General features: G+C 46.1%; 2 protein-coding genes across 10 annotated transcripts in view; one reads left to right on the top strand and one right to left on the bottom strand.

The window, feature by feature from the left end:
- Positions 1-1,083: 1,083 nt before the first annotated feature.
- Positions 1,084-27,431, bottom strand: TSKS (testis specific serine kinase substrate). Of its 7 annotated transcripts, none has more exons than XM_075840176.1 (7): positions 27,343-27,423; positions 20,805-20,942; positions 20,058-20,241; positions 17,830-17,928; positions 3,444-3,527; positions 2,786-3,084; positions 1,084-1,314 (listed from the first exon to the last, which is right to left on the bottom strand). In XM_075840176.1, the coding sequence occupies exons 2-7, from the start codon at positions 20,933-20,935 to the stop codon at positions 1,155-1,157; spliced, it is 957 nt and encodes a 318-aa protein (XP_075696291.1). In that variant the 5' UTR covers positions 20,936-20,942; positions 27,343-27,423; the 3' UTR covers positions 1,084-1,154. The 7 variants fall into 7 exon arrangements, with proteins under 7 accessions (XP_075696291.1, XP_075696286.1, XP_075696288.1 ...); XM_075840171.1 differs by having other exon boundaries at positions 27,347-27,421; XM_075840173.1 differs by lacking the exon at positions 27,343-27,423 and adding an exon at positions 27,147-27,250.
- Positions 27,385-27,961, top strand: part of LOC142662162 (AP-2 complex subunit alpha-1) — a 42,116-nt gene continuing 41,539 nt past the window's right edge. Inside the window, exon 1 of one of the 3 annotated variants that reach the window (XM_075840168.1) lies at positions 27,385-27,741. In XM_075840168.1, the coding sequence (XP_075696283.1) occupies positions 27,675-27,741 (67 nt within the window). In that variant the 5' untranslated portion in view covers positions 27,385-27,674. The remainder of the gene's footprint in view (positions 27,742-27,961) is intronic. The other 2 variants (XM_075840170.1, XM_075840169.1) reach the window with 2 other exon arrangements.

Below are 27,961 nucleotides of genomic sequence, written 5' to 3'. Positions count from 1 at the left end.
GATGGTGTATCCCCCAGATCGTCTCTCCTCCCCGGCTGCTGGATCGTGGGCCGTTGAGGTTTAGGTGCAGGCCAAATCTGTAGGGCCATTTGTGCTGAGGGCTGTGACATTGGTGGTTCAAGCAGGTGTACTGGGGCCTCTAACTGAGCTGATGCTCCTCGTGGCCTGGCCTCCATTGCTCCTGGGATAGGGGACCCCCTTCCCTGCTGTTCACAGGACGAGGTGGAGGACAGCTTAGGGGAGCTGGGAGGGTGAACTTTAGCCATCCGGCTATTCAGCTTACCCTGTACGTGGGGCACTGTCTCCTCTCCCTGCTCGGACATCTCCCCTTCCTTCTGACACGAGGCTGTCCAAGATGGCTGCGGCTGAGGGAGCGGCGTGGCTTGCCGCTGAAGAAAGTAGCCGTCGATCGTTGGTGGAGCGGCGGCGACCTGGTGCTGTGCTGCAGGGGTGAGTCTAGACCCTTGGGGTCTTTTTTTCCCCATATGAGGCACCTTTCCCCGCTGTAGGCTGCTGGATCTGCGTGGCAGGGCGCGGAGCTCTCAGTTTATGCGACCGGCGCCATCGACTGCTGGCCACGCCCCCTAGCAACAATTTTGTGTGGTATAACTGCCTGTCTTACAAGCAGATACATTTAAATTGGGAAAAATGCTAATTTTTGCAATTTTTCGCTAAATTTTGGTGTTTTTCACAATTAAATACTGAACATATCGAGCAAATTTTGCCAGTAACATAAAGTCCAATGTGTCACGAGAAAACAATCTCAGAATCGCTTGGATAGGTGAAAGCATTCCGGAGTTATTACCACATAACGTGACACATGTCAGATTTGAAAAATGAGGCCCGGTCAGGAAGGTCAAAAGTGGCTAAAGAGGGAAGGGGTTAAAATAGAGAAATCTTGCTACAAAAAGTCTCTATGGGGGGGGGGGGGTAAACAATCATCAGAACTTGTGTATTGGCATTAGGTTTCAGTCCCTTTAGACCATGCCCCACCCTGTGTCTTTGTTTCTGTATTTTAACATATGACTTGGCAGGGTGTGGGGGTAGATTAATTCCTCACGCCGACAATATGCAATAAGACTGTTTCTGAGTGAAAGTTTATTGGATGTAAAACTGGGATGAGTAGGAAAGGATTGCACGCTGGCCCCCAACTCCTAGATGTTGTCAATTACAAGTTCTTGTTGCTCCTGAGCACATCTCCCCTGAGAGATGAATGATTCAATCCGCGTGTTCATGTGGAAGACGCCTCTCTGCACGTTCTTCAGTAAAACGCTCGCGGTCTCAAAGTTCACACTAATTTTTGCCACACTTGTTCTGTAAAAGTTTATAAGATGGAAGTAAAATACAAAATTCAAGAAAATGTTACTTAATGCCTTACTTCTTACTGGCTAAGGCCCCATGCACACGACCGTCATTTTTATCCGCAATTACGGATCCGCAATTGCGGATAAAAACACTGATCAATTTGTTTCTTTGGGACACTGACAAATCTATTCTTTGCATTTACGGACTGTGCTCCTATACTTTATAATGGGAGCACGGCCGGCAGGTAGCAGTCCGCGGCCCATCAGCGTATTATTTACTGACCGTAAATACTTCACGGACATGTGCCTTAAACTCAAATTTCATCCACATGCGGATTAACCTTTTATAGTCATTGAATGGAGCTAATCCGCAGCTTTTGCGTATAAAATCTGCGGCATTATTGAACATGCTGTGGGTTTTATAATCTGCATGTCTATTATTTAGTGCGGATTTTTCCGGAGAATGGGATTACAAAAACCCCATTCGCTTGCATGGAATACGGAATGTCAGCGGATTGAAGCGCACAATCCAGCACCTAAATCCTCAACCTGTGAATATGGTCTTATAGACCCAAAACCTCTATCCTCACTTCTGGTTTGAGCTTTGGTCAGTTTTATCATAGGGACATTGTGTGAATCCACATCACCATCCAAACAAATGTCTACCAGGAAGTGTTGTCTTGGGGACATAGGAGCAGAGGCTTTAGGTCTGTAACTTTGCACACTGGTAACATAGCAAAGAACGGATATTATTACTGAAATATTTTTTGGAAGCCTCTTAGCCAAACTCAGCCGGCCAGGAACGGAAGAGATCAGACGGAAATTATTCCTTGTTTTCTCAGCAAATTTTCTGCAATACCAGACCCAGCCCATGTACAGAAAGGAGCGCTGTTTCTAGAAAAATGAAGACCCATCTTTCTAATACGCAGACAACCCCTTTAAGTCTAGTGTGAAGCCACAATCCGTGTGTTGGCACACAGCACCATATGAAGCATTGCTTCAAGGTGAGAATATCGCCATACTATGACCTCCCATGGAGCATGGCACTATTTTTTCTCAAATCGAAGGCATATGTAGGTTTAGTATGACCCCGAAAGAAGCCAATGGGCACCATATTACGGCTTACAAATCTAGAAAACCACAATACGGTTGTGTGCATGAGGCCTGAGTCCAGTTAAGGGGGTACTCCGGGACTTTAACATTGATAACGTATTTCTTAGGGTAGGCCATTAATTTTTTAGATGTGGGGATTCAACCACAGGGAGCCCCGCCATTCAGCACAATGAATGTGCAGCAGCACCCTGTCATTGTTTACACCGGCTCGGCGGTTTTTCCGCGCCTGGTACTACAGCTATTCAGTCCCATTCTAAGGACAGGTCATTGGAGAACTAGAGGAACACAAAACTGACCTTTTAGATAGTCCCAGATGTGTTGCCTTATGGGACCATTCCATTATTCGTGGCCATACACTGGTGACATACCTTATTTCCTCAATCGCAGTCATAAGTATCGTCATCTCCTGCTTCTCCTCTGCTTGGCCAGGCTCGGTCCTATGCCCTGTGGTTTCCAGGCTATGCTGCAGTTCTTTTATGCCCTGGCACAGGGAGACTATATTCTGGTTCAGATCTCTCAGCAGAGCGGTCTCGCTCCTGGATTCTACAGCGTGCAGCAAGCCTTGGAGGGAAAACATGTCCTTCAAGATTTCATATTTCAGATTGTTCAGGCTTTCTCTTTTTTCACTAATGTCTCCGAACTTCTCACTGATACAACTTAGTTTTTCCTATTAAAAAAAAATAATAATATATCGAAGTAAGTGGCTCGTGAACTTCGCTACATTTCCTGAATCCCCCCTTAAATTAGGATAACAGAAAATAGACCCTTTAATTGACCTCTCCTGTAATATCTTCCATCTGTTTCTCTCAAAGCTGGGTGATATAATTTGGCCGTCATAATAGGTGATGCCACCCAGCTTTCCTATACTCCTGAAAGGCACGTTTAGGGGGGGGGGGGGGCAATTGCAAAATTCAAAGACACAGGTTCCTCTATGCGTTTGATCAGACTGGACCTACAGGATTTTGTGAGTAGATTTTTTTTTTTGTAAAACTTTCTCCAAAACTGGACAACCCCCTCCCCCATTACCTCCAACTGTTTGCAGATCTTATCCACCTCCTCCACCTCCTGTTGTCGCTGCTCCAGGTTCTCGCAGAGTGCTGTACTATCAGTCTAAAACCACAAAGCAAGAAATTGAGGGCTATAAACCAGTGTCTGACAGAATAGGTGAGGAGTTTGGGGCTCCATATAAGCAAGGGGTGTTTGGGCCAAAGAAGGACTGTAGTCGGGAATGTAAAGATGAGCTGACATATGGCAGCCGGCTCCAGGGTGTCTGGGGGCTTTTGTTCTTAGGACAATAGTAGGGGAGGTGTGAAAATCTGCAGGTTGTGATTGGTTCGGGGGTGGGGTTTAGTGGCTCTTTTAAGACGCAGGTGAAGCCATGTGAGCCACTTCACCTGTGAAGAGCAACAGGATTACCTGGACATTATGGAGCACCCAGCTGCTGTGCACATGGCTTTTGAAGATGCAACTCAAAGCAAGATGGCCAAGAGAAAGATGGATGTTCGCTGGTATAAGAAAGCTGTGAAAAAGGCAAGACGAATGGCTGGCCCCGGTAAGTTGCTGGCTTCCATCCAACCTGATCCCCCTGCTCCTGCGTTTTTATCCCCTTCAGTCCCTTCCTTGGTGTATGGTGAGCCTGAGCTTCTAGATTTGACCCAGCAGTCTTTGTTTGACTCCGGCTGTGGCCATATAGGTTCCTCGGCGACGAGCACACTGCATGGCCATTACATATTGCCGCCGGCACCGACCCGTAGTTTGTCACTTGGTGGGCCAAGCGCTGCTCTGCACAGTCCGGTGCACTTCTCCCAGGTAGCATCCGATAACTGCAGCCTGCTCCCAATACACGGACAAGCAGTTTTGAGCAATTTGAAGATTCAGTCGGGCATGGGACTTCCTCAATATCTCTGCACAGTGCCCCTCAGCAGCGCCTGCTACTCCCCTAATATACCCCCAAATTCCGTGGGCAGCGTGTATCACCCAGTGGTGGCTCAGCCCAGTATTGGCTATGATATATATAAGAGACCAGAGCATAGTGGCCCCAGCAACATAGAAGGGGATCTGCATTATAGTGGGGGCTGTGATATGTATAGGGAACCCCAGCAAAGTGGCTCTAACAGTCAAAGTGCTCCGGGGTGCATTGCTACAGGGCAGGGACATTTTAATGGGAGTGTGTGCAATGACCAGCAAGTTGGGATAAGCGGCATGTACTACCATGCCTATGGGAGTAGAGGGTACAACCCCATGCCTCAGGGTAATACCCCTTCGATAGAATTGTATCACGGATATGGGGTGCCGCAGAATATGGCAGCAGGTCAGCAAGAAAACAAATATACGGGATACTGGCACTCTGTTTGTTCCTGCAGAAACCCGGGTTGCGGCAGCATGGCGGCTACAGGGCAAAATGTCGCGGATAGTCCATACCCAGCTCTGCAGGATCGAGCGATGGTAGACCAACTGGAGAGAGGCGGACTTCAGGACCCGGGTGAGTCGTTCACTGATTCATCTGTTGATGATTGTTCAGACTTAGATGAGGATGTGGATGATCATAAGATGATGAGGACATTAAAAAAATGTATAAAGCTGTTAAAAGAAAAGAAGAGTAGGACAAGAAGGCGGACGAGGGTGCAGGAAACCGCCTACGTGTGCGCTCTGTCACCGACTTACTCTCACTTGTCGCAGAAGATAGTGTGTAAAATAAGGGAAGGGACGTTTGTGGATGTTTTTGAGCTTTCTAGGGAAGCGGTTGCAGCTAAGAAGGAGGGCAGGAAGAGCGATAAGAAAGGTAGAACGATCGTGGATTGGGTAAAAGGGTTCTTGGTCTTTGTAAATGTTGTGATGGAAGAAAAGCCGGAGCAGGGTGTTAATCTTTTTAGATATATGGACCTTATTGTAAATGCGGAGTCTTCCTATGGGGGGTCAGGTTGGAGTGAGTATGATAGAGCCTTTAGAAAGAAAATTGTGTGTAAAAAGGACCTAAATTTTGGCCAGAAAGATTTGGATTTGTGGTCGAGGATGATCAGCAAAAAGAAAGGAGGGGCTGGTGGACAGATGGGTAAGATAATGCCAAGCGGTAAGGGGAAGTTAGTCTGTTGGAGTTATAACAAGAGAGATTGCAACAGAGGTTTCGCATGCAAGTTCCATCATGTGTGCAGTAAGTGTTGTGGGGGGCATCCGCAAATTGACTGTGGGGTCAATAATGGTGATGGTCAGCAGGTTGAGGATGATTCGGAGATGTGTAGGCTGCCGGAAGACAAGGTGGAAGCCCTTAAGCGGAAGATTGAGGGGGTAAAAGTCCTAAGTAAGGTGTCCCTGAAGAAGATGCAAGCTTTGCTGGAGTCCCTCAACTCTGTGTGTAGAATTTTTCCGTTGGGTGAGTTTTTTTGCAGGCAATTACAACAAAGTACCATTGGCGTCAACAAAGCGTATTTTAAGATCCGGGTTACTAGCCAGATTAAGGAGGACCTTGCTATATGGGCACAGTTTTTGAGTGAATTTAACCAGTTGGCTTTCACGCCTGGTGAGCAAGAGTCAGATCAGAAGCTCCGGCTGTTTACTGATGCCTCGGGGTCTGTGGGTTTTGGAGCGTATTTGGATGGGCGTTGGTTTGCCGGGGGATGGCATTCTGAGTGGGACAATGCAGGTTTGTTGAGTAACACGACATTGCTTGAGATGTTTCCCATTGTAGCAGCTGTGGAGCTTTGGGCTAAGGACCTTCGCAATAAATGTGTAGTGTTTTGGTCGGATAATACCAGTGTGGTGGAGGCGGTCAATAATCTGTCAAGTAAGTCCCTGCCGGTTATGAAGTTGTTGAGGCATCTGGTGCTGAGGTGTATGCAGAACAACATCAAATTCAGAGCTAAACATGTGCCGAGGGTTGATAATTCAATAGCAGACGCATTGTCCAAGGGCAAGTGGAACACATTCTTTAAATTGGCACCGCTGGCCAAAAAGGAAGGGGAACAGTGTCCTAATAACATATGGCAGATTGTGACCTAATTCTAGAACAACTTGAGATCACTGACGACATCCACTTGGAGGGTGATTTATTAAAGGGGTATTCCTATCTTATAAAGTGATGGCAAATGCTAGGAAATCACTTTATGATTAGTGGGGTCCGACCTCTGGGACCCCCACTGATCCTGAGAACAAAGCATTGACTTAGCACTGCATCCCATTCTATATTTTCCCTGCACATCAGCGCTCCCAGCCACCTGGTTGTTTAGGGAACTGCAGCCTACCTCTTCATTAGAATGGGGCTAAGCTGAAGTTCCTGCACAGTGGGTGGCCAGGGTGCTGCTGTGCAGGGAAAAACCGTGATGGGGTTGCAGCACTAAATCAGCCCTGTGACCCCTTCATTCTCAGGATCAGTGGGGGGGGGGGTCCCTGAGGTCGGACCTACACCAATAATAAAGAGATGACAGATCCTAGCGATATGTCATCACTGTATAAGATGGGAATACCGCTTTAAGGGTGTTTGTTATCAGAAAGGTGCTGAAGGGTTGGGCTAGAAACCAAAGGAAGGTGACCAGAGAGAAGTGAGTCTATAGGATCTTAATGTTTAATAGTGATGGTTGCCATCTTAGGAGAATCTGTAGGAATGGTTATAAAATTTAGCTTTTGATGGTGGCATTCATAATGGCGTTTGCGTGGGTGTTTAGGGTGAGTGAACTGGTGACAGAATCCAAATGTAATGAATCTGGGTTGCATCTTAGGGTATGTTCATACGGAGTATTTTTGGCGCTGTTCTTGACACAAGAACCGTATCGGAAACAGCACCAAAAAAATCACCCGAAATTGTCTCCCATTGATTTAAATTTTTTCCCCGCAAGTGGTAAAAAACGCTCGTGGGACAAAAGTGGCGTGCCCTATCTTTGTGCGTTCCCGTTCTCTCACCTCCCATTGACATCAATGGGAGGCAGCGAAAGTGGTTTTTGTAGCGTTTTTTGACCGGTGCTCAATGGCCACGGCCGAAAAACGCGGCAAGCAGGTCAAAATCTGCTTCAAAGTTCCTTCAGGAATTTTGAGGCAGATTTTTCCGCCTGCAAAAAAACTCTGTGTGAACAGGGCCTTAAAGTGTTTTTTACGGGACTAAAATATTTATGGCCTAGCCTTTGTCCGGGGCATTGGGTCACTAGGTGTAAGCTGATGTTTGATATTTCTTCTTATGTCTTGCAGTAATAAAAGACATCCGGATTGTAAGCACGCCATTATCCGTTGGGCTGAGTCTAGGTCTTACAAACACAACTAGGAGTGCCGTGGTGCAAGATCAGCTAGTTCACTCTACATGGTCTAAAGTGGTGTCCTCTGCAGCGGCTGGTCGACGGGATAGCAAAGACAAGGGAAGCATCGGATGCCATATTCTTGTATGCCAGAGGAAGTCTCTGTAGGTGGCTAGTGTTCAAAATCCTATGGTCGGAGATGGAATATAGAAAGACATGGAGATTTGCAACATTCGCTACAGTAGATGAGGAGGACAAGTTCTGAGAACATCGATTTTCGCTGTGACAGGGTTTACTTATCGGACATTGGCTGGCTTAGATATTTTCGATAATCTACAGGCTACTAAGTAGGCCAGGGCAGCCAGCCCTACTTTGATGATGCATCGCAACGTTTCGCCCATGGTTTGACCTTGGAAGGGCTACGGAGGGTAGATCACGAGCTGTCACCCGTTCGTGGGGGAACATGAGTTTGTACGGCAGGTTCCAATAGGTGGCCTGGGATAGTCATGTTTGGAGGACCCGTGACTGTCTCGGGGGTCAGGTGCGGTCTAGCTAACTATGCAGGTATCGTGGGGGCTGGGAGGCAGATGTGCTTCTAGCAAGCTGGTATGGTGTCGTGATTGGCCAGGCTCGCTGTTCATGTAGATTGGTTGCTGAAGGGCACCGCCTTTGAAGACCTTGTAACTGGGTCCGGCACTGGTGAGATGACAACCAGCTCAGGGGTCACAGGAAACCAGGCAGCATATCCAAAAATAATAAGGAACTTTAATCACCCTTGAAACGTTTCAGCTCCCCTGTGCCAGAGTAAGGCTCAGTGGAGCTGAAATATTGCATGGGTGACAATTTTTTTTGGGATGTGCTGACTTGTTTCCTGTGACGTAAGGGACTGTTGGACCGAGTCCTGTAAGGCTTGCACCCTTTTAATCTTCATGTTTAAGTCCGGTGCTGTTGACCCTTTTTTTTTTTTTTTGTAACCATCTCAGGGGTGTCTGGAGGGCTACAATTACATTTCATTTTAGATAATGTAAAACATAAAAATGTTTCAATTGGAATAATTTTTAATATTCCTGTATCTAAATATTGTGGTTACATTCTTGTTATGGCGCCCCCTTTGGTTCTTTTGATTCCCTTTTCAAAACATCCACTTAATGCGTTTAGTGCTGGTGATAAGAAGCTGAATCTTATCGGCTGGCTTGTATAATAGCAGGAATCACTCTGCTGCCTGTGTAGAAGAGGATCCGGGCAGTGGCACTGGGGTAGTGGGCATGTGTGACCAACAGCACAGGAAATATGGGTGCCATGTAACAGCAATATCTAGACACAGGAGCATTTTATTATTTTTTTAATTCTATCTACAAAAAAAATGTCTAACAAATATAATTTATTGTCTTTCAACCACTTTAAAGACATTAGTGGGCAGAACGGCAGGAAAACCTTCAAGTTGTAATTGGGCAATTGGGGGGGGGGCAGAGTTTGCAGGTTATTTAAAGAGGCTCTGTCACCAGATTCTGAAATCCCTATCTCCTATTGCATGTGATCGGCGCTGCAATGTAGATAACCGTAACGTGTTTTTTTTTTTAAAAAACGTTCATTTTTGGCCAAGTTATGAGCAATTTTATATATATGCAAATGAGCTTTGAAATTGACAACTGGGCGTGTTTTTTTCGTTATATCCAACTGGGCGTGTATTGTGTTTTTAACTGGGCGTGTTTACATGTATGACGCTGACCAATCAGTGACCAGTCAGCGTCATACACTCGTCTCCATTCATTTACACAGCAGCGATGTGCAGCCGCATACACAGAGATTAAAGAGGCTCTGTCACCAGATTTTGCAACCCCTATCTGCTATTGCAGCAGATCGGCGCTGCAATGTAGATTACAGTAACGTTTTTATTTTAAAAAAACGAGCATTTTTGGCCAAGTTATGACCATTTTCGTATTTATGCAAATGAGGCTTGCAAAAGTACAAGTGGGTGTGTTTAAAAGTAAAAGTCCAAGTGGGCGTGTATTATGTGCGTACATCGGGGCGTTTTTACTACTTTTACTAGCTGGGCGCTCTGAAGAGAAGTAACATCCTCTTCTCTTCAGAACGCCCAGCTTCTGACAGTGCAGATCTGTGACGTCACTTACAGGTCCTGCATCGTGTCGGCACCAGAGGCTACAGTTGATTCTGCAGCAGCATCAGCGTTTGCAGGTAAGTAGCTACATCGACTTACCTGCAAACGCCGATGCTGCTGCAGAATCAACTGTAGCCTCTGGTGCTGATGTGTCCTAGCTCGTCTGACACGATGCAGGACCTGTCAGTGACGACACAGCGTGATCTCTCGAGAACACGGCTGTGTCTGCACTGCCAGAAGCTGGGCGTTGTGAAGAGAAGTGGATGATACTTCTCATCAGAACGCCCAGCTAGTAAAAGTAGTAAACACGCCCCGATGTACGCACATAATACACGCCCAGTTGTACTTTTACTTTTAAACACGCCCAGTTGTACTTTTGCAAGCCTCATTTGCATAAATACGAAAATGGCCATAACTTGGCCAAAAATGCTCGTTTTTTAAAAATAAAAACGTTACTGTAATCTACATTGCAGCGCCGATCTGCTGCAATAGCAGATAGGGGCTGCAAAATCTGGTGACAGAGCCTCTTTAACATTAATCAAGTGTCCTGATAATGAAAACACATGAAATCCAGCCTGGACGTCATGTGTACTCAGAATCCTGACACTTCTGAATCTTTTCTGTGAGATTTACAGCAAGGGAAACGAAATCTCGCGAGATTACGGAGGTAAACGAGATTTTGTTTCCCTTGCTGCAAATACAAGTAAACACGCCCAGTTGGACATAACGATAAAAAAACGCCCAATCGTCCATTTCAAAGCTCATTTGCATAAATATAAAATAGCTCATAACTTGGCCAAAAATGAACGTTTTTTTTTAAAAAAAAAACGTTACTGTTCTCTACATTGCAGCGCCGATCACATGCAATAGGAGATAGGGGTTTCAGAATCTGGTGACAGAGCCTCTTTAACACAAAACGCCTGAAAATGCAGAACTTTTTTTTTTTTTTAGAGAACAGCCTCTGATTTTCAGGCGTTTTTGAAGCTGGAAATGAAGCTTCTGTTAAGGCCTTATTCACACGAACGTGTGCGTTTTGCGCGCCCAAAAAAACGCTGCGTTCTTTGCGCATTGCAGTTCTGTGTGTCAGAAGTGTTTGCTGTGTGATTTTCACGCATATGCCATCCTTATGACACGCGGTTTTGATGTTTAGAAAAATAAATGAAGGAGGTGGTTTTATTTTTTCCTTAATTTCTTGATCTACTGTTGTGCGAATCACGCGCGACACACGGAAGTGCTTCCGTGTGCTGCGCGTGATTTTAACGCACCCATTGACTTCAATGGGTGCGTGCTGCGCGAAAAACGGCCAAGTATAGGACATGTTGTGAGTTTTACGCAGCGGACATACGCTGCGTGAAAATCACGGACTGTCTGAACGGCCCCATTGACTAACATAGGTCCACGAGGTATCACGGACATTAAACATGTTTGTGTGGATAAGGCCTAATTTGGAGCGTTTTTTGAGGCATTTTTCATAGTATTCAATGGAAAATCAGCTCCAAAAAAACGCCTCGGAGTGACATGCACTTCTTTTAACAATCCGTTTTTTAAAGCAGCGGCGTAAAAAGACGCCCCGTATTAACTAAATGCTGTTTTTCCCATTGATTTTAATGGCCAGATGTTTGTAGGCGTTCAGCTTCCGTTTTTTTCAGGTGTTTTTCGAGGCATAAATGCCCCGAAATATGCTTGAAAACAATGCGTGTGAACATACCCTAAAAGCTAAGTTTTATAATTACTCCTTCCTTACTGAAACATCATTTAAATTGGGAAGAATAACGGGAACCAGCCCATTGTTTTGAATCTGGGAATTTCAAGAATAGTGCTGCAGCGCCGGGGTGTCTGGTGGGATATTGGTGGAAAACCTGCAAGATGTGTTTGTCTGGGTGGAGGGTTTTGGGGGTTATTTAAGGGGCAGGGGAGCCAGTTCACCTGTGAATATTAAAATTGATCCCAAATGTAATTGTAAGGCTTTGTAAATTGCGACGCTTCATCTGCAATTTAATCTCAGAAGGGCCATGATATGGGGACCATAGACTGGTAGTGGCACCCTTTCATGGGGGGTTATAGGCTTGTACATCGAGTCCCTATTGGTGGTCTGGGATAGTCATGGAGGTCGGTCTGAAGGACTGGCGACTGTCCAAGATGCCGGCCAGGTGCAGACGGGGCCCGGCTGGCTGCAGTGGTGGACGGGTGGTCCCAACTGCAAGTAAAGTGAGGGCTTGGAGGCAGGCGTGCTCCCAGCCAGGAAGCAGATGTGATGTCACAATTGGCCAGGCTCGCTGTTCATGTAGTTGCTGTTACAAATAAAATTGTCCTTTTACTACATAACTTTTCCATAACCTGATATCACGTGTTGTTTGTTCAGAGATGCATATGGGTAAGGGTATGTTCACATGGCCTATTTTCATCCGCTTTTCGGGCAGTAAACTCCCCGAAAAATGGCTAAAAATACGGGGGCTGAACGCCTCGAAACATCCGCCCATTGGTTTTAATGGGAAAAACTGAGTTCCGTTCCCACGGGGCGTTTTCTACGCGGCCGTTTTTAGAAACGGACACCTAAAAAAAAACGCATCGTAAAAAGAAGTGCATGTCACTTCTTGAGCCGTTTTTCATTGACACAATAGAAAAACCGCTCCAAAAACGGCCGTAAAAAAACGCTAGTTGCTTAAAAAAACGGCTGAAAATCTTTACAGCCGTTTTTAGTTTGTCGTGTGAACATAGCCTAATACTTCAACACTGATTGTTTCTGTTAATGTTCCCTTCTATAGGGAGTAAGGACTGTGGAGGAACAGGGGAAAAACATTGGATGGGAGGATTTCTCTCCTATTTTCCTGGTGCCTGTTTGCCAGGGCCGGCCCTAAGATAGATGGCGCCCTGTGCGAAATGATCTTTCGGCGCCCCACCCCATCATAAAAAAAAAATGCCCCATGAAAATATTATAATGCCCCTTTAGTGCCCCCATACAGTATAATAATATTTAATAATATATTACAACCCCTTCAAGGACACAGTATTTTGTCCTCTAATTGTGCCCACAGTATTATGCCACCCGTAGTGCCCCTACACAGTATAATGTCCGCTTAATGGCCCCACACAGTATAGTGCCCCCCTGTAGATTTTGCCATATAGCCTCCCTGTAGACCGTGCCATAGTCCCCCACCTCCTTTTTGTAGATCGTGCCATACAGTCTCCTACCTCCCCTTGTAGACAGTGCCATACAGTCTCCCACCTCCCCCTTGTAGACAGTGCCATACAGTCTCCCACCTCCCCCTTGTAGACAGTGCCATACAGTCCCCGCACCTCCCCCTTGTAGACAGTGCGCCCAAACAAAAACAAAAATTGTACTCACCTAGGCCCCGTTCCCATGACGAACTGAGCTGCTCCATGACTGGATCCTGTAGCCTAGTACAGAGTTTCCCAACCTTTTCAGACTCGAGGCAGCACTGGAAGAATAAAATTTCCTCAGGGCACCCCTACCAAAAATTGTTTCGAGAAAGACAGAAAACGGCTAAGAACAAGCACTCCACTCATAGGGTCTGTTCACACACGTTTTTTGTAAGGCAAAAAAAATCTGCCTCAATATTCCTTGAGGAACTGACAGCGTTGTGTGACCTTTTTTTTTGTGTTTTTTCTTAAAGGAAGAGTGTCACGAAATAATTTTTTTTAACATCAGTTTGATTTTAGTCTTTTATTAAAAACTTTTATATTTATTTGTGTGTTTGTGTTTTACTTTTTTTTCTTTTTACACTTTTTCTTCCCTATGGGGGCTGCCATTTTTTACTCCATTTCTGTATGTGTCGATTAACGACACATACAGACATGGAGTACGGCAGCCCCAGTCCCATAGTGAATGCGAACGGGGCCCGTTCCATCCACTATGGTGTACGCCGTCTGTGTGGGAACGGCGCATGCGCCGCTCCCACACAGACCAAGTTGAACTGCGCGCCGTCCGGCGCCATTTTCCTGTAGACCGGAAGTCGCGGCCGGACAGTAAGATTACTACTTCCGGTCGCGGCTTCCGGACTTGTGCACATGGAGCAGCGGCAGCAGACGGAGCGGACGGACCGGAGGGAGCGGCGGCGACTGGAGCAGGTAAGTGATTTCTATGTATGTAAGTGTTTTACTGTGTGTTTACTAGTGTATGTTAAAGAGGCTCTGTCACCAGATTTTGCAGCCCCTATCTGCTATTGCAGCAGATCGGCGCTGCAATGTAGATTACAGTAACGTTTTTATTTTTAAAAAACGAGCATTTTTGGCCAAGTTATAACCATTTTCGTATTTATGCAAATGAGGCTTGCAAAAGTACAACTGGGCGTGTTGAAAAGTAAAAGTACAACTGGGCGTGTATTATGTGCGTACATCGGGGCGTGTTTACTACTTTTACTAGCTGGGCGTTGTAGAAGTATCATCCACTTCTCTTCACAACGCCCAGCTTCTGGCAGTGCAGACACAGCCGTGTTCTCCAGAAATCACGCTGTGTCGTCACTCACAGGTCCTGCATCGTGTCAGACGAGCGAGGACACATCGGCACCAGAGGCTACAGATGATTCTGCAGCAGCATCGGCGTTTGCAGGTAAGTCGATGTAGCTACTTACCTGCAAATGCTGATGCAGAATCAACTGTAGCCTCTGGTGCCGACACGATGCAGGACCTGTGAGTGACGTCACAGATCTGCACTGCCAGAAGCTGGGCGTTCTGAAGAGAAGTGGATGATACTTCTCATCAGAACGCCCAGCTAGTAAAAGTAGTAAACACGCCCCGATGTACGCACATAATACACGCCCAGTTGGACTTCTACTTTAAACACGCCCAGTTGTACTTTTGCAAGCCTCATTTGCATAAATACGAAAATGGTCATAACTTGGCCAAAAATGCTCGTTTTTTAAAAATAAAAACGTTACTGTAATCTACATTGCAGCGCCTATCTGCTGCAATAGCAGATAGGGGTTGCAAAATCTGGTGACAGAGCCTCTTTAACCTACTACACTGTGTGTTAGCTCAAAAAATGGCGACACAGTGTAGGAGGTTAGACCGTTCAATCCCCTTGTTTCTCCCGGCACTAGCCAGGATAAAGGAGGGGGGGATTCTGAGAGCTCACTAGAGCGAGTGAGTTTTTCCCAATTTTGCAGCAAAAAGCAATGTGGTTGCTTTACCACATGCAATGCTGCAATTTTGGGAATTGCTCCATCTAGTGACCAGCACTGGGAAATATTATAAATTAGAATCTAATTTATAATATTTCCTGACTCGTGAAAAAAATAAAAAAAATTAGAACAATGTTTAATCACCTACACACTAAATGTTTAACTAAAAAAAACGAAACATTTTTTGCTAACAACACATTCCCTTTAAGCTGTTGAAGCGAATGCAAAAGATGCAGGAAAAAAAGCTCCAAACGGGTGCCGCAGGTATTTTCTGCCTCTTATTAATTTAAATTGAAGGTCAGAGGCTGAAACCACTTGAAGACCATCAGCCCCCCACTCACAGTAAAATGACTATCAGCCCACCACTCACAGATTCCCCCTGTAGGCAGCGCCATACAGCCCCTTGTAGGTAGCGCCACACAGCCCCCTTGTAGGTAGCGCCAGACAGCCCCCTTGTAGGTAGCGCCAGACAGCCCCCTTGTAGGTAGCGCCAGACAGCCCCCTTGTAGGTAGCGCCAGACAGCCCCCTTGTAGGTAGCGCCGCACAGCCCCCTTGTAGGTAGCGCCGCACAGCCCCCTTGTAGGTAGCGCCGCACAGCCCCCTGGTAGGTAGCGCCGCACAGCCCCCTGGTAGGTAGCGCCGCACAGCCCCCTGGTAGGTAGCGCCGCACAGCCCCCTGGTAGGTAGCGCCGCACAGCCCCCTGGTAGGTAGCGCCGCACAGCCCCCTGGTAGGTAGCGCCGCACAGCCCCCTGGTAGGTAGCGCCGCACAGCCCCCTGGTAGGGAGCGCCGCACAGCCCCCTGGTAGGGAGCGCCGCACAGCCCCCTGGTAGGGAGCGCCGCACAGCCCCCTGGTAGGGAGCGCCGCACAGCCCCCTGGTAGGGAGCGCCGCACAGCCCCCTGGTAGGGTGCGCCCCACAGCCCCCTGGTTGGTAGTGCCACACTGCCCACAGCCCCCTTGTAGTGCAAGGACTACGAAATGACCCTTGCCGACGCTGTGACCGTCGATTCCACTCCAGGAGAAGCTCCTGTCGTCTGTGTCCATGACGTCATTGGCTTCTCCTGGAGTGGAATCCCCGGTCATAGCGTCTGCAACGCTGTTGACCGGGGATTCCGCTTCAGGAGTTTCCCCTGATGTCACTGTCCATATATGGACAGAGACATCAAGCAGCGCTCCAGGAGTGGAATCCCCGGCCACATGGGGATTCTACTCCTTCAGGGAGCGACAGTGGCGCTAGTAGATAGCAGAGCAGAGAGATACCTATAGTGCCGTCGCTACCGCTATAGCAGCAGCTGCTAGCGGCGCCACCGCCCTCATGCCCTGTGGCACCGCTAGCAGCCGCTATGGCTTTTACAGCGGTAGCGACGGCCACTAAGTTAAGAAGCGCCCGGGTGGAAAGGCGACTGCAGTTAGCGTGTGTATCCCCGCTGGTAATTTTAATGGCGCGGGGATACACACACCCGCTGGCGCCCCTCTTGCAGTGTGGCGGCGGGCGCCCTGTGCGACTGCACTGGTCTAACGTATCCAAGGCCGGCCATGCTGTTTGCCATACCGTTTCCACCATGTGTAATCTAGACTACCCTAAATATAAGAGGCCCTGAGGCAATTACCCTTTCTACCCCTCCTATAATCTGTCCCCAGCCAAAATTATGCAGTCAGAAGGTAGGAGCTTAAATGGTCAATCTGGATGTTGCTCAGCTCTCTAGACACAGAATTGTAAGGCCATGTGCAAGAGTCCTATAAGAAACCGCTGAATAGATTATAACACCCGTACAGAGATATTAGATCTTTGTCACATGCATAACACCGATTTTTAACAGAATCACCGACATTTTAATGTCTATAGGGCCTGGAAGACATTTGGACCAGGGCTATCCTCGAGACAAACAATGATCCAGCTGCATCGATTTTTCTTGCCGCTTATATCCCAGAGATAAGTGGTGCCAAGGATGCTAATCAAGAAGAATCACGACCAATAACCGTTACCCTGTTTATAGGATTGTGGCCTCCATGTAGCCCACTATCTGCAGCTGCCTTCCCCCAAATTATTGATCAGGTGGATGCACTTCTGTATGCTATAGGCCCTTTTACACTGAGCAATTATCGAGCAAACGAGCATTTATAGCTCTTACCTGATGACTGCGTAAACATCGCAACGATCAGCCAAGGCATGAGAAAATGCTCGTTCATCGACTGATCGTATAGTTTATGCAGCACAAAATATTATCGTTGTCGGCAGCACATCTCCCTGTGTAATCAGGGAGATGCGCTGCCGACATGATAGAAATGTATGGGGACGAGTAATCGTAGTAACGAGCGCTCGTCCCCATAGATGGCTTTTTCTGAAAGGAGCAAACGAGCGCTGATCAACAAGTGTCTCGTTGACCGGCGCTCGCTGTTATAGCCAAAATGGGCTGGTGTAAAAGGGCCCTAAGTTTTCTGCTCAAACATAAAGAAGTTGTCGACTGATGGGACACTGTGGATGTCATTAGGGGCACTCTGCCTCTAATGGGGGCACTGTATGTGGTACTTCTGGGAGTACTGTTTTAGTAGGGACATGAACTGTCAATTCTGGGGGCACTATGGTTGATACCTGTAGGGACACTGACTTTCACTTCTGGGGGCACTAGGGTTGTCACTATTTGGCCAGGACAAGGGGTACATGTAGACACTGCTATATTGTGTGGTTAGGTTATATTGTGTATATGCCTACCCCTTGTTCTGACCCCGGCTGACGGTGGCGTGCTGCAATTGGAGCCTGGAGCTTTATTTTAGAGCTACATAATATGGCTATCCTTATATGTATTGGTATCTAAAGTATGGTGCAGAAAAAACAAATGTATATAATATTAATGTATATGCAATAATAGAAGGGAGCAGTGTAAGACGGAGAGCATTATGTATGTGAACACTACGAATAAACTACAGACCTTTAAGCTGTACACATGATGATTGAGTTTAGAACTTTTCTCCTTCAGGTCGATAACAGAGTCTTTAACATAGATCAGGCCAGAGTTCTTCATCTTATTCTGAGAGAGAAACAACAAATACATATGGTATCGTCCCTGTATTTAATCTACTGAAGTATGTGGGGGGGGGGGGGGGGGTGATGTTCCATCCAGAATACAAACTATACAAGTACAATAAACCATTCTGAATGGGACCATATGGAAAGAAACCAAAGGTCTATTGGTGGACCAACTTGGCAAGAGGAGGGGAAAGCTAAAGAGTTTTTTTTCTGCCTTAGTAAGAAAACCCGCCGAGCCCCACCCTAGAGGAGTTGTCCGCTTTGGATAATCCTTTTTTTTTATTTTTTTTTACAAGAATCCTCAGACAAAAAAAGTGATCACTTCTGGGTTTTCTGTTGCTGGAACCCCCTGCGATCAGGTGTAGTTTGTGGAGGGAACCTGGTGGCAAGTGATGAATTTCCCTGCAGTGCCACCACAGGAGAAATTAAGCATTACAAAGTTTCAATTGACATCCATGGGCTGTCCCTATAACGTACAGACGTGCTGGGTCATCCAGATTAAGAGATGCTCTTTGTAGTAGTTTTATGCCCTGACTAATAGAAGGCTCTCAAATCTGGAGGACCAAATCCATAGAAATAAAAACAAGAAGTAGGGAAAAAACAAGCATTGAGGCCCCATGCACACGACTAAAAATAGTCCTTAATTACGGTCCGCAATTATGGACCCATTAAGTTTATTTACGGGAAGGTTTCCGGGCCGTGTAAAGCCGCCGCACAAGATAGGACATGTCGGAACGGAGCCCTGACGGACACAAATGGGAACCATAGGTTTAGGTTTCCATCACCATTGATTTCAATGGTGACAGATCCGGTGCCAATGGTTTCCGTTTGTCACAGTTGTGCAAGGGTTTTGACGGAATCAATACCGTAGACGACTACGCACAACCGAGACAAACGGAAACCATTGGCGCCGGATCTGTCACCATTGAAATCAATGGTGATGGAGACGGAAACCTATGGTTCCCGTTTGTGTCTGTCGGAATGGAGCCCTAGCGCAGATGTGAATGAAGCCTTAGAAGGGTTCTTTGACAATAAACTAATCAGTGTCCCTCTGCTGGAATCCCAGTGATGAACTGTAATCTGTGGCTAAACCTGGAAGTAACGCCTCATGCACACGTTGCGTAATCTGATGCGGAAAATCCACACCAAAACCGCAGATATACGCAAGTAATTCTGCAGCTATAACCGCACATAATGGAGCTTTTTTTATGCGTGTTTAGGTGCAATATTTACATTTTGATGTGGAAATAGGTGCGGTCTAATGCTGCGTATTTTGGTGCGTTTTTCTTTAAAACTAGTCAGACACAATTCGCAAGTGGAAACGCAGGATAAATTGACATGCTGTGGATTTTAAAATACGCACTGCCGGTCAATTTACATGCAGAAAAAATCTACACCGTGTAGCTGAGATTTCTTGAAATCTCATTCACTTTGCTGCTACTGTATTACGCTGCAGATTTGGCGCATGAAAATCCGCACGTAATACGCAACGTGTGCATTCAGTCTAAATTCGGCTGTAATTACGGCCCCGTTCAGTTCTATTGACTACAGATGCCTATCCGTATCGCTACGGATGGGTGTCCGTGCTGTAGAACTGTGCAGGGAATTATGGAGCATGTCACTTTGTATGGGAGCATGGCCCGAAAATGCGGGCAGCCGTCATTACGGGCACAGCTGTGTGCATGGGGCCTAAGTGTAGAATTTCCATGCTGCGCCACCACAGGAGAAACTAAGCATTACACAGTGCCCATTCAAATGTATGGGTTGTCTGTGTAATGCAGGACAGTACAGGTCCTCCAAGTATTTATAACCAGTTTCCACTCCGGCCAAGAGATGAGGATCCTGAACATGGAACCCTCCCTCTATATACTCAGAATTGCCTAATTGTGACAAGCTGATCGACGACCACGTTGGGAGCTGTAATAGTGTGGATATTGGTTGTCATCCAGATTTCGCAGGAACCGATATAACCAAAAAATAACAACTGAATAGAATTTGTAACAACTTGACAGAAGATGACGACTTAAGGAATTCTATTCATTTGAGGCCAATTTCTTAATTTTAGATGGAAATACCCTTCAAGTTAAATAAATAAATAAAGCAAGTGATGTGGACCGAGGTATCTGATACCTGAGATTCTGCAGACGCTTCCCCGTCTTCTGATTCTGAGGAGGATGATGAATTAGTTTCTGATGTTTTAAACTCAAAGCTGTCAGATTCGGTTAAGTTCAAGACGGACACGTTGGTGGAGGCAGAGGATCTTTTTAGCTGAAGACTCCAGGACAGACTGTCTTCGGCTTTAGGAGCTTCCACTCTGAAGCAAGAAAAGAAGAACCTTTCATATAAGAGGAAGGTTTAACACAGAGCGCCGCTCCCCCTTTGGTCTAAGCATTGGTGTCCTAAACGTTGCACCCCCATCGATCAGCAAGTGATGTCATGTCCTAGAGGTATGACATCATTTGTTGAAGTGGGAAATCCCCTTTACGGACAATAATCGTGGCACAAAGCTCCAATATGGAGGTACAACACCAGTAATAAACACTTTCTCATTTCAAATAGGGGCAAAAAGGGGATTTTTTGGAGAACATACCATAAAATCCCTTTCTCGTTGAGTTCTCACACCCCCTACGGCTACTCCCGTTTCTCCGACATCTTCAATATGGATGTACCAAAGGACACGTCATATTATCGTACGAGTGCCGCGGCCCCTTCACAACAGCTGATCGGCGGGGGGTGTCGGGAGTTGGACACAGAGCTATCAGATAGTGATGGCCTATACTGAGGATAGGCCATAAATTTTTTGGTACTGGACAACCCCTTTAACATGTTTTTACCGCAGATAGATGCCCACATCAGAACTGTGCATTATACGTTTACCCATGAAACGAGACGGCTTTCGGTCTTCTGGGCCTCTTGGGGAACTTGAAAGGTGTTTTCACTTCAATGGTCTCCTTTTCCCCCACTATCATTTCCTGGGACTGAAAGATGGTCTTTAGCATTATTTCCATGAAGGTCCTGATGGGTGAAATGAACTGTCAGGTCTCTCATACCTAGCAATGTACATGTAAGGTATATAAAATATAGATATATGAGGTCAGAGGAGGAGCTCGTGTGACTACCTTCATGTACCGAGTTGTTGCCCACCGCAACCGCTTAGAGTTCATGTTCCATTTTCTAAACTGCACCCGAGAAATGAAACACGGACTCTGATTGGTTCCTCCTTTTTCTTTTAGACATACATAAAATTCTGCAGGCCAGTCATTTATCTCTCACCAACACATATGAAATAAATAAATAAATGCTTCTTATAAAATCTTAAAGCGTACCAAACTTTTCAGGAGACTTTTTGGAATAAGCGGTCATATGTGTGTACATAAGGAATAACACTATTGCTGGTGATTATATGACATTGCATTATTTAGCAGTTTTCCCCTCTGCAGGCTCTAACTCTAAGGCTATATTCACACCTAAACTAAAAACGGCTGTAAAATACAGAGGAAAATAGCCTCTGATTTTCAGCCGTTTTTGGAGCTGTTTTTCTATTGACCCAATGAAAAACGGTTCCAAAAACGGCTGAAGAAGTGACATGCACTTCTATTTACGGGGTGTTTTTTATGCGCCGTTTTTTTTCACTCGGCCACATAAAAAAAACCTCGGAACGAAACGCCGTTTTTCCCATTGAAATCAATGGCCAGATGTTTGTTGGCGTTCAGCTTCCGTATTTTTAGCCGTTTTTCAGGGTGTTTACGGCCCGAAAAGCGGCTGAAAATAAGCCGTGTGAACATACCCTCATTCTCAGTTGTATCTGAGCTAGTTGGTGGAGCCTAACTGCTATCATGTCTTATATACACCGCACACATAGAAGAGGAGAATCCTGCTCCCCTATCTCTATCTAACATGTATATATATATATATATATATATATATATATATATATTCATTCATTCATTCATACATACATACATACATACATACATACATACATACATGCAGCAGTAATGGGCAGTGTAGCTGAGAATCCAGCACAGGGGTGAGATAAAACACTTGCCAGAAGCTGCTGGATGTCTGTGACTTTTTTTTACTCTGCTCCCGCTCCCCTCTCTATAGAGGGAGACACACAGCTTGGTGTCTCAGTGGTTAGCACTATTGCCTTACAGTGCCGGGGTACTCTGGTTTCCTCCCACATCCATTTTTCAATGGGGAAAGGGAAATAAGTTGCTCCTAGATTCCTCTTATCTTACGCAGGAACAAGGGAACGGGTACATTGAAATCCAACATGCCCAATCCTTCTTTCCCCCAACATCTGCTTTTGGGGGAGAGTTGCGTGACCCCCAATACACATGACATGGTTGTCCAATACCATAGAAAGCGGTGAGTTTAGACAACTTTTATCTAACGTGTATGGCCAGGTTTAGGGTTTTCCCACACTATAACTTTAATGACATGACAATCGATTCCTATATAAGATTCGATAATACAACCCCCCAACTCTCTGGAGATTTTTCAAGATGCCTTGTTTATATGCCAAATTAGAGTGAGCTACTGAAGTCATCTTGTGACTACAACAGATGCCCCCTCCCAGTCCTTACCATAGGTGCCTCTATACTGCACCAGCCTTAGATTCTCCTAGAGTACCTGTCACTCCATCATGCCCCTTAAAGTGCCATTTACAGATACCCCAAATCTCCATTCAGAACCCAGTCCACACTTACCTCCTCCAGCACGGGGCTTATCCTCTCTGTAGCTGACGTACGGCGCTCACGTCCGCACCTCATGCACAATAACTGACAGCTCTGATGTCGGTTACATTAAAGGGACAGGCAAGCAGTCATGGCTTAACAGTTGTAAAAAGACAACATTAAAAGCAGTATTATGGTTTTTTTGGCGGTATAGACTGGCAAAATGCAATGCTATACTACCAAAATCGGTACATTTGGAGGGTATATTATAACATGTCTGGTTGTGGGGACCTCCTTTAATACATGCCACACAGTAACATTACAGGCATAGCAGTAATCAAAATGGCCCCAGTCTTACTGACGGCTACAAAGTATGCGCTCATTCACACTACCGTACTTTTGATCCATATTCCTTTTTTTTGCATTGAAAAAATACTGCCAATACAATTAAATGTTTTTTGTTTTTTTTTTATGCACATGGTATAATTGTATGCCGTTTTCCCCATTGCAATCAATGGGCAGATGTTTGGAGGCGTTCTGCTTCCGATTTTTCGGCCGTTTACGGCCCGAAAATAAGCCATGTGAACATACCTTTATTCTTCTCCCCCTAGTCCCTCAGAGAACATGCCTTCTGATCAAGTTGATGCCAAAGCAGGAGTCCAAGAGTCCATTTCCTTATTCCACTTTTTGATAAACCCCTGGGGGCTCTACATACCCCCACAAAAAATGCTCTCTCCCAGATTACCTCGGACATTCAACATATTGGAGAGGCAGAGCACAGAATCAATACTTGTGAAGATAGCCTTATATCCCTGCAGAACACGGCTGCTCAACGGGACTTACAGGTACATCTTCTCCTCAACCGTTTGGAGGACCTTGAAAATCGAAATAGTAGGTGCAACCTTCGCTTTATTGGGATCCCTGTGTCCATTAAGGACCAAGATCTCAAGCAAGCCCTTGATCTCCCCACTGACCTTCCACTGCCTCCAATCGAGAGAACCAACCGCTTCGGCAAGGAACCGGCAAACTAACGTAATAGTGCTTGTCCTACAATAACTAAACTCTTTCACTTCCTGACTAAAGAACATATTCTTCAAAACTACTGAAAGAAGAGGAATCTGGACCCACAAAACATCCCACTACACAGACCCTTCTAGTATAATTTCCTAAGGTCGCCTAGTGACTACACTTGCCCATCGACTGGTGTCCTCACTTGGCTACAACAGTTCCCAAATCTGTCGATAAAAGATATCATGGATAGTCTATATAAAGTATTGCGGCTCTTCCCATCAGCATCCTACTGGGACATAGCACTTAAAATCAGTCATACGGCATACATCTCACCAATGAGGAACTACCTTATGGATAGATTCCCTAACTCTGCTTGCCCTAATTGTGTGGAACTATAGGAAGATCTTTACCACTGTTTTAGGGTTGTTCCCACATACAGCAATTTTGGAAACGAATCGGAGCTCTCGACACAACACCCATCCTGAAAATTATTTTTGCAAAAACTTTCCCATGTATTCAAGATGGACAGGGTAGAGGCTACCCTACATAAAGAAATCATAGTCAAAAAAAAGTTTCTCATTATGGGACTCTTTTTTAGTGACACATTACCACCAAGAATTATACAAAAATTCTGCACGTGTTTCCAGTATACCACCTGATATCTTTAAAAAATGATAGAGGGAGACCCTCCTATTGCCTAGGTAGATTTTGGTTGCGGTGAAAACTCACACACCCCATTTCTGAGCTTTTTGGATTGCCAAATTGTGAGTCCTGCATCCTCCTACTTAAAGGGGTTTTCCCATAAGGGACATTTATGGCATATTCACAGGCTATGTCATAAATATCAGATAGATGCGGGTCCCACCTCTGGAACCCGCACCTATCTCTAGAACGGGGCTCCCTAAATCCCATTCTACTGCCCTGTGTTTTGGCTGAAACGTGTGATTCACGACCATGAATTACGGAAACAGCGTAGCTCGATAGTAGTGAACGGCAGTTACGGAAGCAACGTAGCATACGAGCTGCGCTGTTTCCGTAACTGCCATTCACTACTATGAAGCTGTTTCTGTAATTCATGGTCGTGAATCACACGTTTAGGGTTTAGGGGACCCCGTTCTAGAGATAGGGGCAGGTCCCATCTGTCTGACATTTATAACATATCCTGTGGATGTCTCTGATGGGAAAAAGGCTTTAATTCCATTCTACTGTCCGTACACTGTCTGAAATTGTCACAGCTGATTGGACAGTGTCAGTGTGTGTATTTCCAGGAGGAATAATAGAGGAATGGCACAGTGCAGAATTCTAAGAAAAGATTCTCCAGAATTGTTATTTTACAGGGAAGACAAGTACTTACTAAAACAGACGTGTCAGGAGATCTGACGGGTCCTCTTAACTACAGTATTCGGCTACATCCTGAATAAAATGTCCGCACTGACTGTTTTCATACGGTAAAATCTTGCTGACTCACAGGAAAACATTTCTCCTAAATGTTTCTTAGGAACTCATAAATTTCCACAGAGTCGGCAAGATTCCTGAACACACAAGAGGACAGCTGTTAGGATCCACTGAGTAACATTCAGCCTGGTGATTGTCTACGTTACATCACAGGATTGTAGAATAATAAAAATCCCGGCCGCGTCCTTCACCAGCGGACCACCAGCAGCCTGGCATCACCGACAGACACCACGACGAAGTAAAGTTATTATAGAAGAGCTAGAACTTGTACAGAAAATAGGGTCCAATACTAACATTATGATGGACAGTGGTATCTAACTGGTGTCTCTTCAGCTGTTGCAAAACTACAACTCTCATCATCTTCTGACTGCAAAACTCATCAAAAACCAGCCGAAAATGCCTCCCATTGATTTCCATGGTAGGCGGGGGCGGTTTTCTCCTGCGAGCGGTAAAACCGCCTCGCGGGAGAAAGAAGCGTCATGCCCTATCTTCGCGCGTTTACACCTCTGACCTCCCATTGACATCAATGGGAGGCAGAGAAAGCGTATTTCGCAGAGTTTTTTTCCCTGTAGCACTCAATGGGCGCGAGCGAAAAACGCAGCGAAAAACACGGCAAACGACATGCAGGAAGGACAAAATCTGCCTCAAAATCCCAAACTGAATTTTGAGGCAGAATTTTACTCCTGCAAAAAGCTCAGTGTGAACGAGACCTAACTAGGACTTCTATGGCAGGCACAAACATTTATGGAGGCATCTGTGACAGGCATACACTTATGGGGCATTTTTGGCAGGCATACACTATTATGGGGGCATTTGTGACAGGCATACATTATTATGGGGGTGTTTGTGACAGGCATACACTATTACGGGGGCGTCTGTGACAGGCCTTCATTATGGGGGCATTTGTGACAGGCATACACTATTATGGGGGCGTCTGTGACAGGCATACACTATTATGGGGGCATCTGTGACAGGCATACACTATTATGGGGGCAATTGTGACAGGCATACATTATTAAGGGGGCATTTGTGACAGGCATACACTATTATGGGGCTGTCTGTTGCAGATTCATATTGTTATGGGAGCACCTGTGGCAGGCAACTTATTGGGGCATCTATTCCAGGCACAAACTATAAAGGGGGCATGTATATGGAAGGACACGCTGGTATTGGGGCATGTATTGCAGGCACATAGTGTTATGGGGCATGTATTGCAAGCTCCTTCTGTAATGGGGGTATTGATGTCAGGCACACACGCGGTTATCGGGGCATCTATGGCACACACGCGGTTATCGGGGCATCTATGGCACACACTCTTATGGAGGCATGTATGTTATGGGGGCATCTGTGGCAGGTTCACGTTGGTATGGGGGCATCTATGCCAGATATACACTTATTGGGGCATCTGTTACAGGCACACGTGCTGTTATTGGGGCATCTATAAAAGGGATAGCACTGATGCCATAGGGAGAAGGGTCCTATATGCTGTAAGATGTGGAGGACATCTGTATAAAAACTAGCAGAACGGAAAACGGGCAGTTTTCATGAATCTCCCCCACTGTGTCATACCTAGTGTAAAGTCTGAGGGGACGGTGGTGAATCAGGGGTTAAAAAAAGGCCAAAGAAAGAATCCCTGTGTCATGCTCCGCCCCCTCGGGCCCTGCACTAGGCATGACACAGTGTACCAGTTTTGCATGGAGTGTTCTTTTAATAACAATATGATACTGTAACGCTACCATAATAAATTCTGACTATGGTCCCAACTTTCCCAGACTCCTGAATGGCAAATCTGAATACATGTGCAGCATTGGAACTGGGGTGAGGCAAGTCAGATTAGCTGTTTAGGAGTCAGGGAAAGCTGGGCAACAACCCCTGTAAGAGTTATAATGGTGACCATCAGGGTTGTCACCCAACGTTTCAAGGACCAGATGCAACGAAGAGCCTTTACATTATTTTAAGAACTTGACATAGGAGGACACCCCAAGCACTAAAATGTAGTCGGGTTTCTTAAAAAAAAAATACGTAATTAAAAAATTAAATAGAAACGCCCTTTAATTAAACCCTGAGCACCTACAGGTCACCGGCAGCGGGAACCGTTAGTTCCAAAGGTACATCAGCTCTAGGGCGTGCCCGCTAAGAAGCCCCGCCCTTCAGGTGACGTATTTTCCTATGAGAGTCGACCAGTCAGGTTTATTCGGCCAATAGGAAGCGATCTTGAAGCGCGTACGCTAATGATCTAAGTTAGAAAAGCGACGTCATTTCCCACTTACACACCCTTCTTCTCCTCCCTCTGCTGCCCCGTTGATGGGCATGAATGTCATCCAATCAGCGGAATTCTACTGCCGTCACCATCCAATGGGAGATTGGGAAGGGCGGGAGAAGTCCCTGCGGCGGATTTCCTGCTGTTCCCCTGCTTTTCCCCTCAGCTTGTAGCTCTCACATTCCGTCGCTGTATTATATCGTCAATAATAAGACGGGGGCCGTGTCCCGGAGAGAAGCGCCCGGTGTCATACACTGAACAGCCGCTGTCACAGCTGTCGCCTTCCTCCTCCTCAGTTCAGTAGCCCCCGCCCAGGTCTGGTCAGCTCGGCTACTAGGAAAGATGCCGGCCGTGTCAAAAGGGGATGGGATGCGGGGACTGGCCGTGTTTATCTCGGACATTAGGAACTGTAAGTGGGGTCGGGTGTGGACGGGGTGTGGGGCCCGGTAGATGCTGGGGCCCGGGCTGCGGCCTGTATTTGTCAGGTCCTGTCACTGGTGAGGAAGTTTGAATGAGGCGTGAGGAGATCTTGTCACTGGACGGTGCGGGGGATGTAGTGACTGTGACCTCGTCCTGGGTGACACTATAAATACCCGGGGGGTTACACTGATCGGAGTGGTAGTGAAGCA

This window comes from Rhinoderma darwinii, chromosome 10 (assembly GCF_050947455.1).
Source record: "Rhinoderma darwinii isolate aRhiDar2 chromosome 10, aRhiDar2.hap1, whole genome shotgun sequence".
NCBI lineage: Eukaryota > Metazoa > Chordata > Amphibia > Anura > Rhinodermatidae > Rhinoderma > Rhinoderma darwinii.
This window is presented reverse-complemented; position numbering and strand designations above follow the sequence as displayed.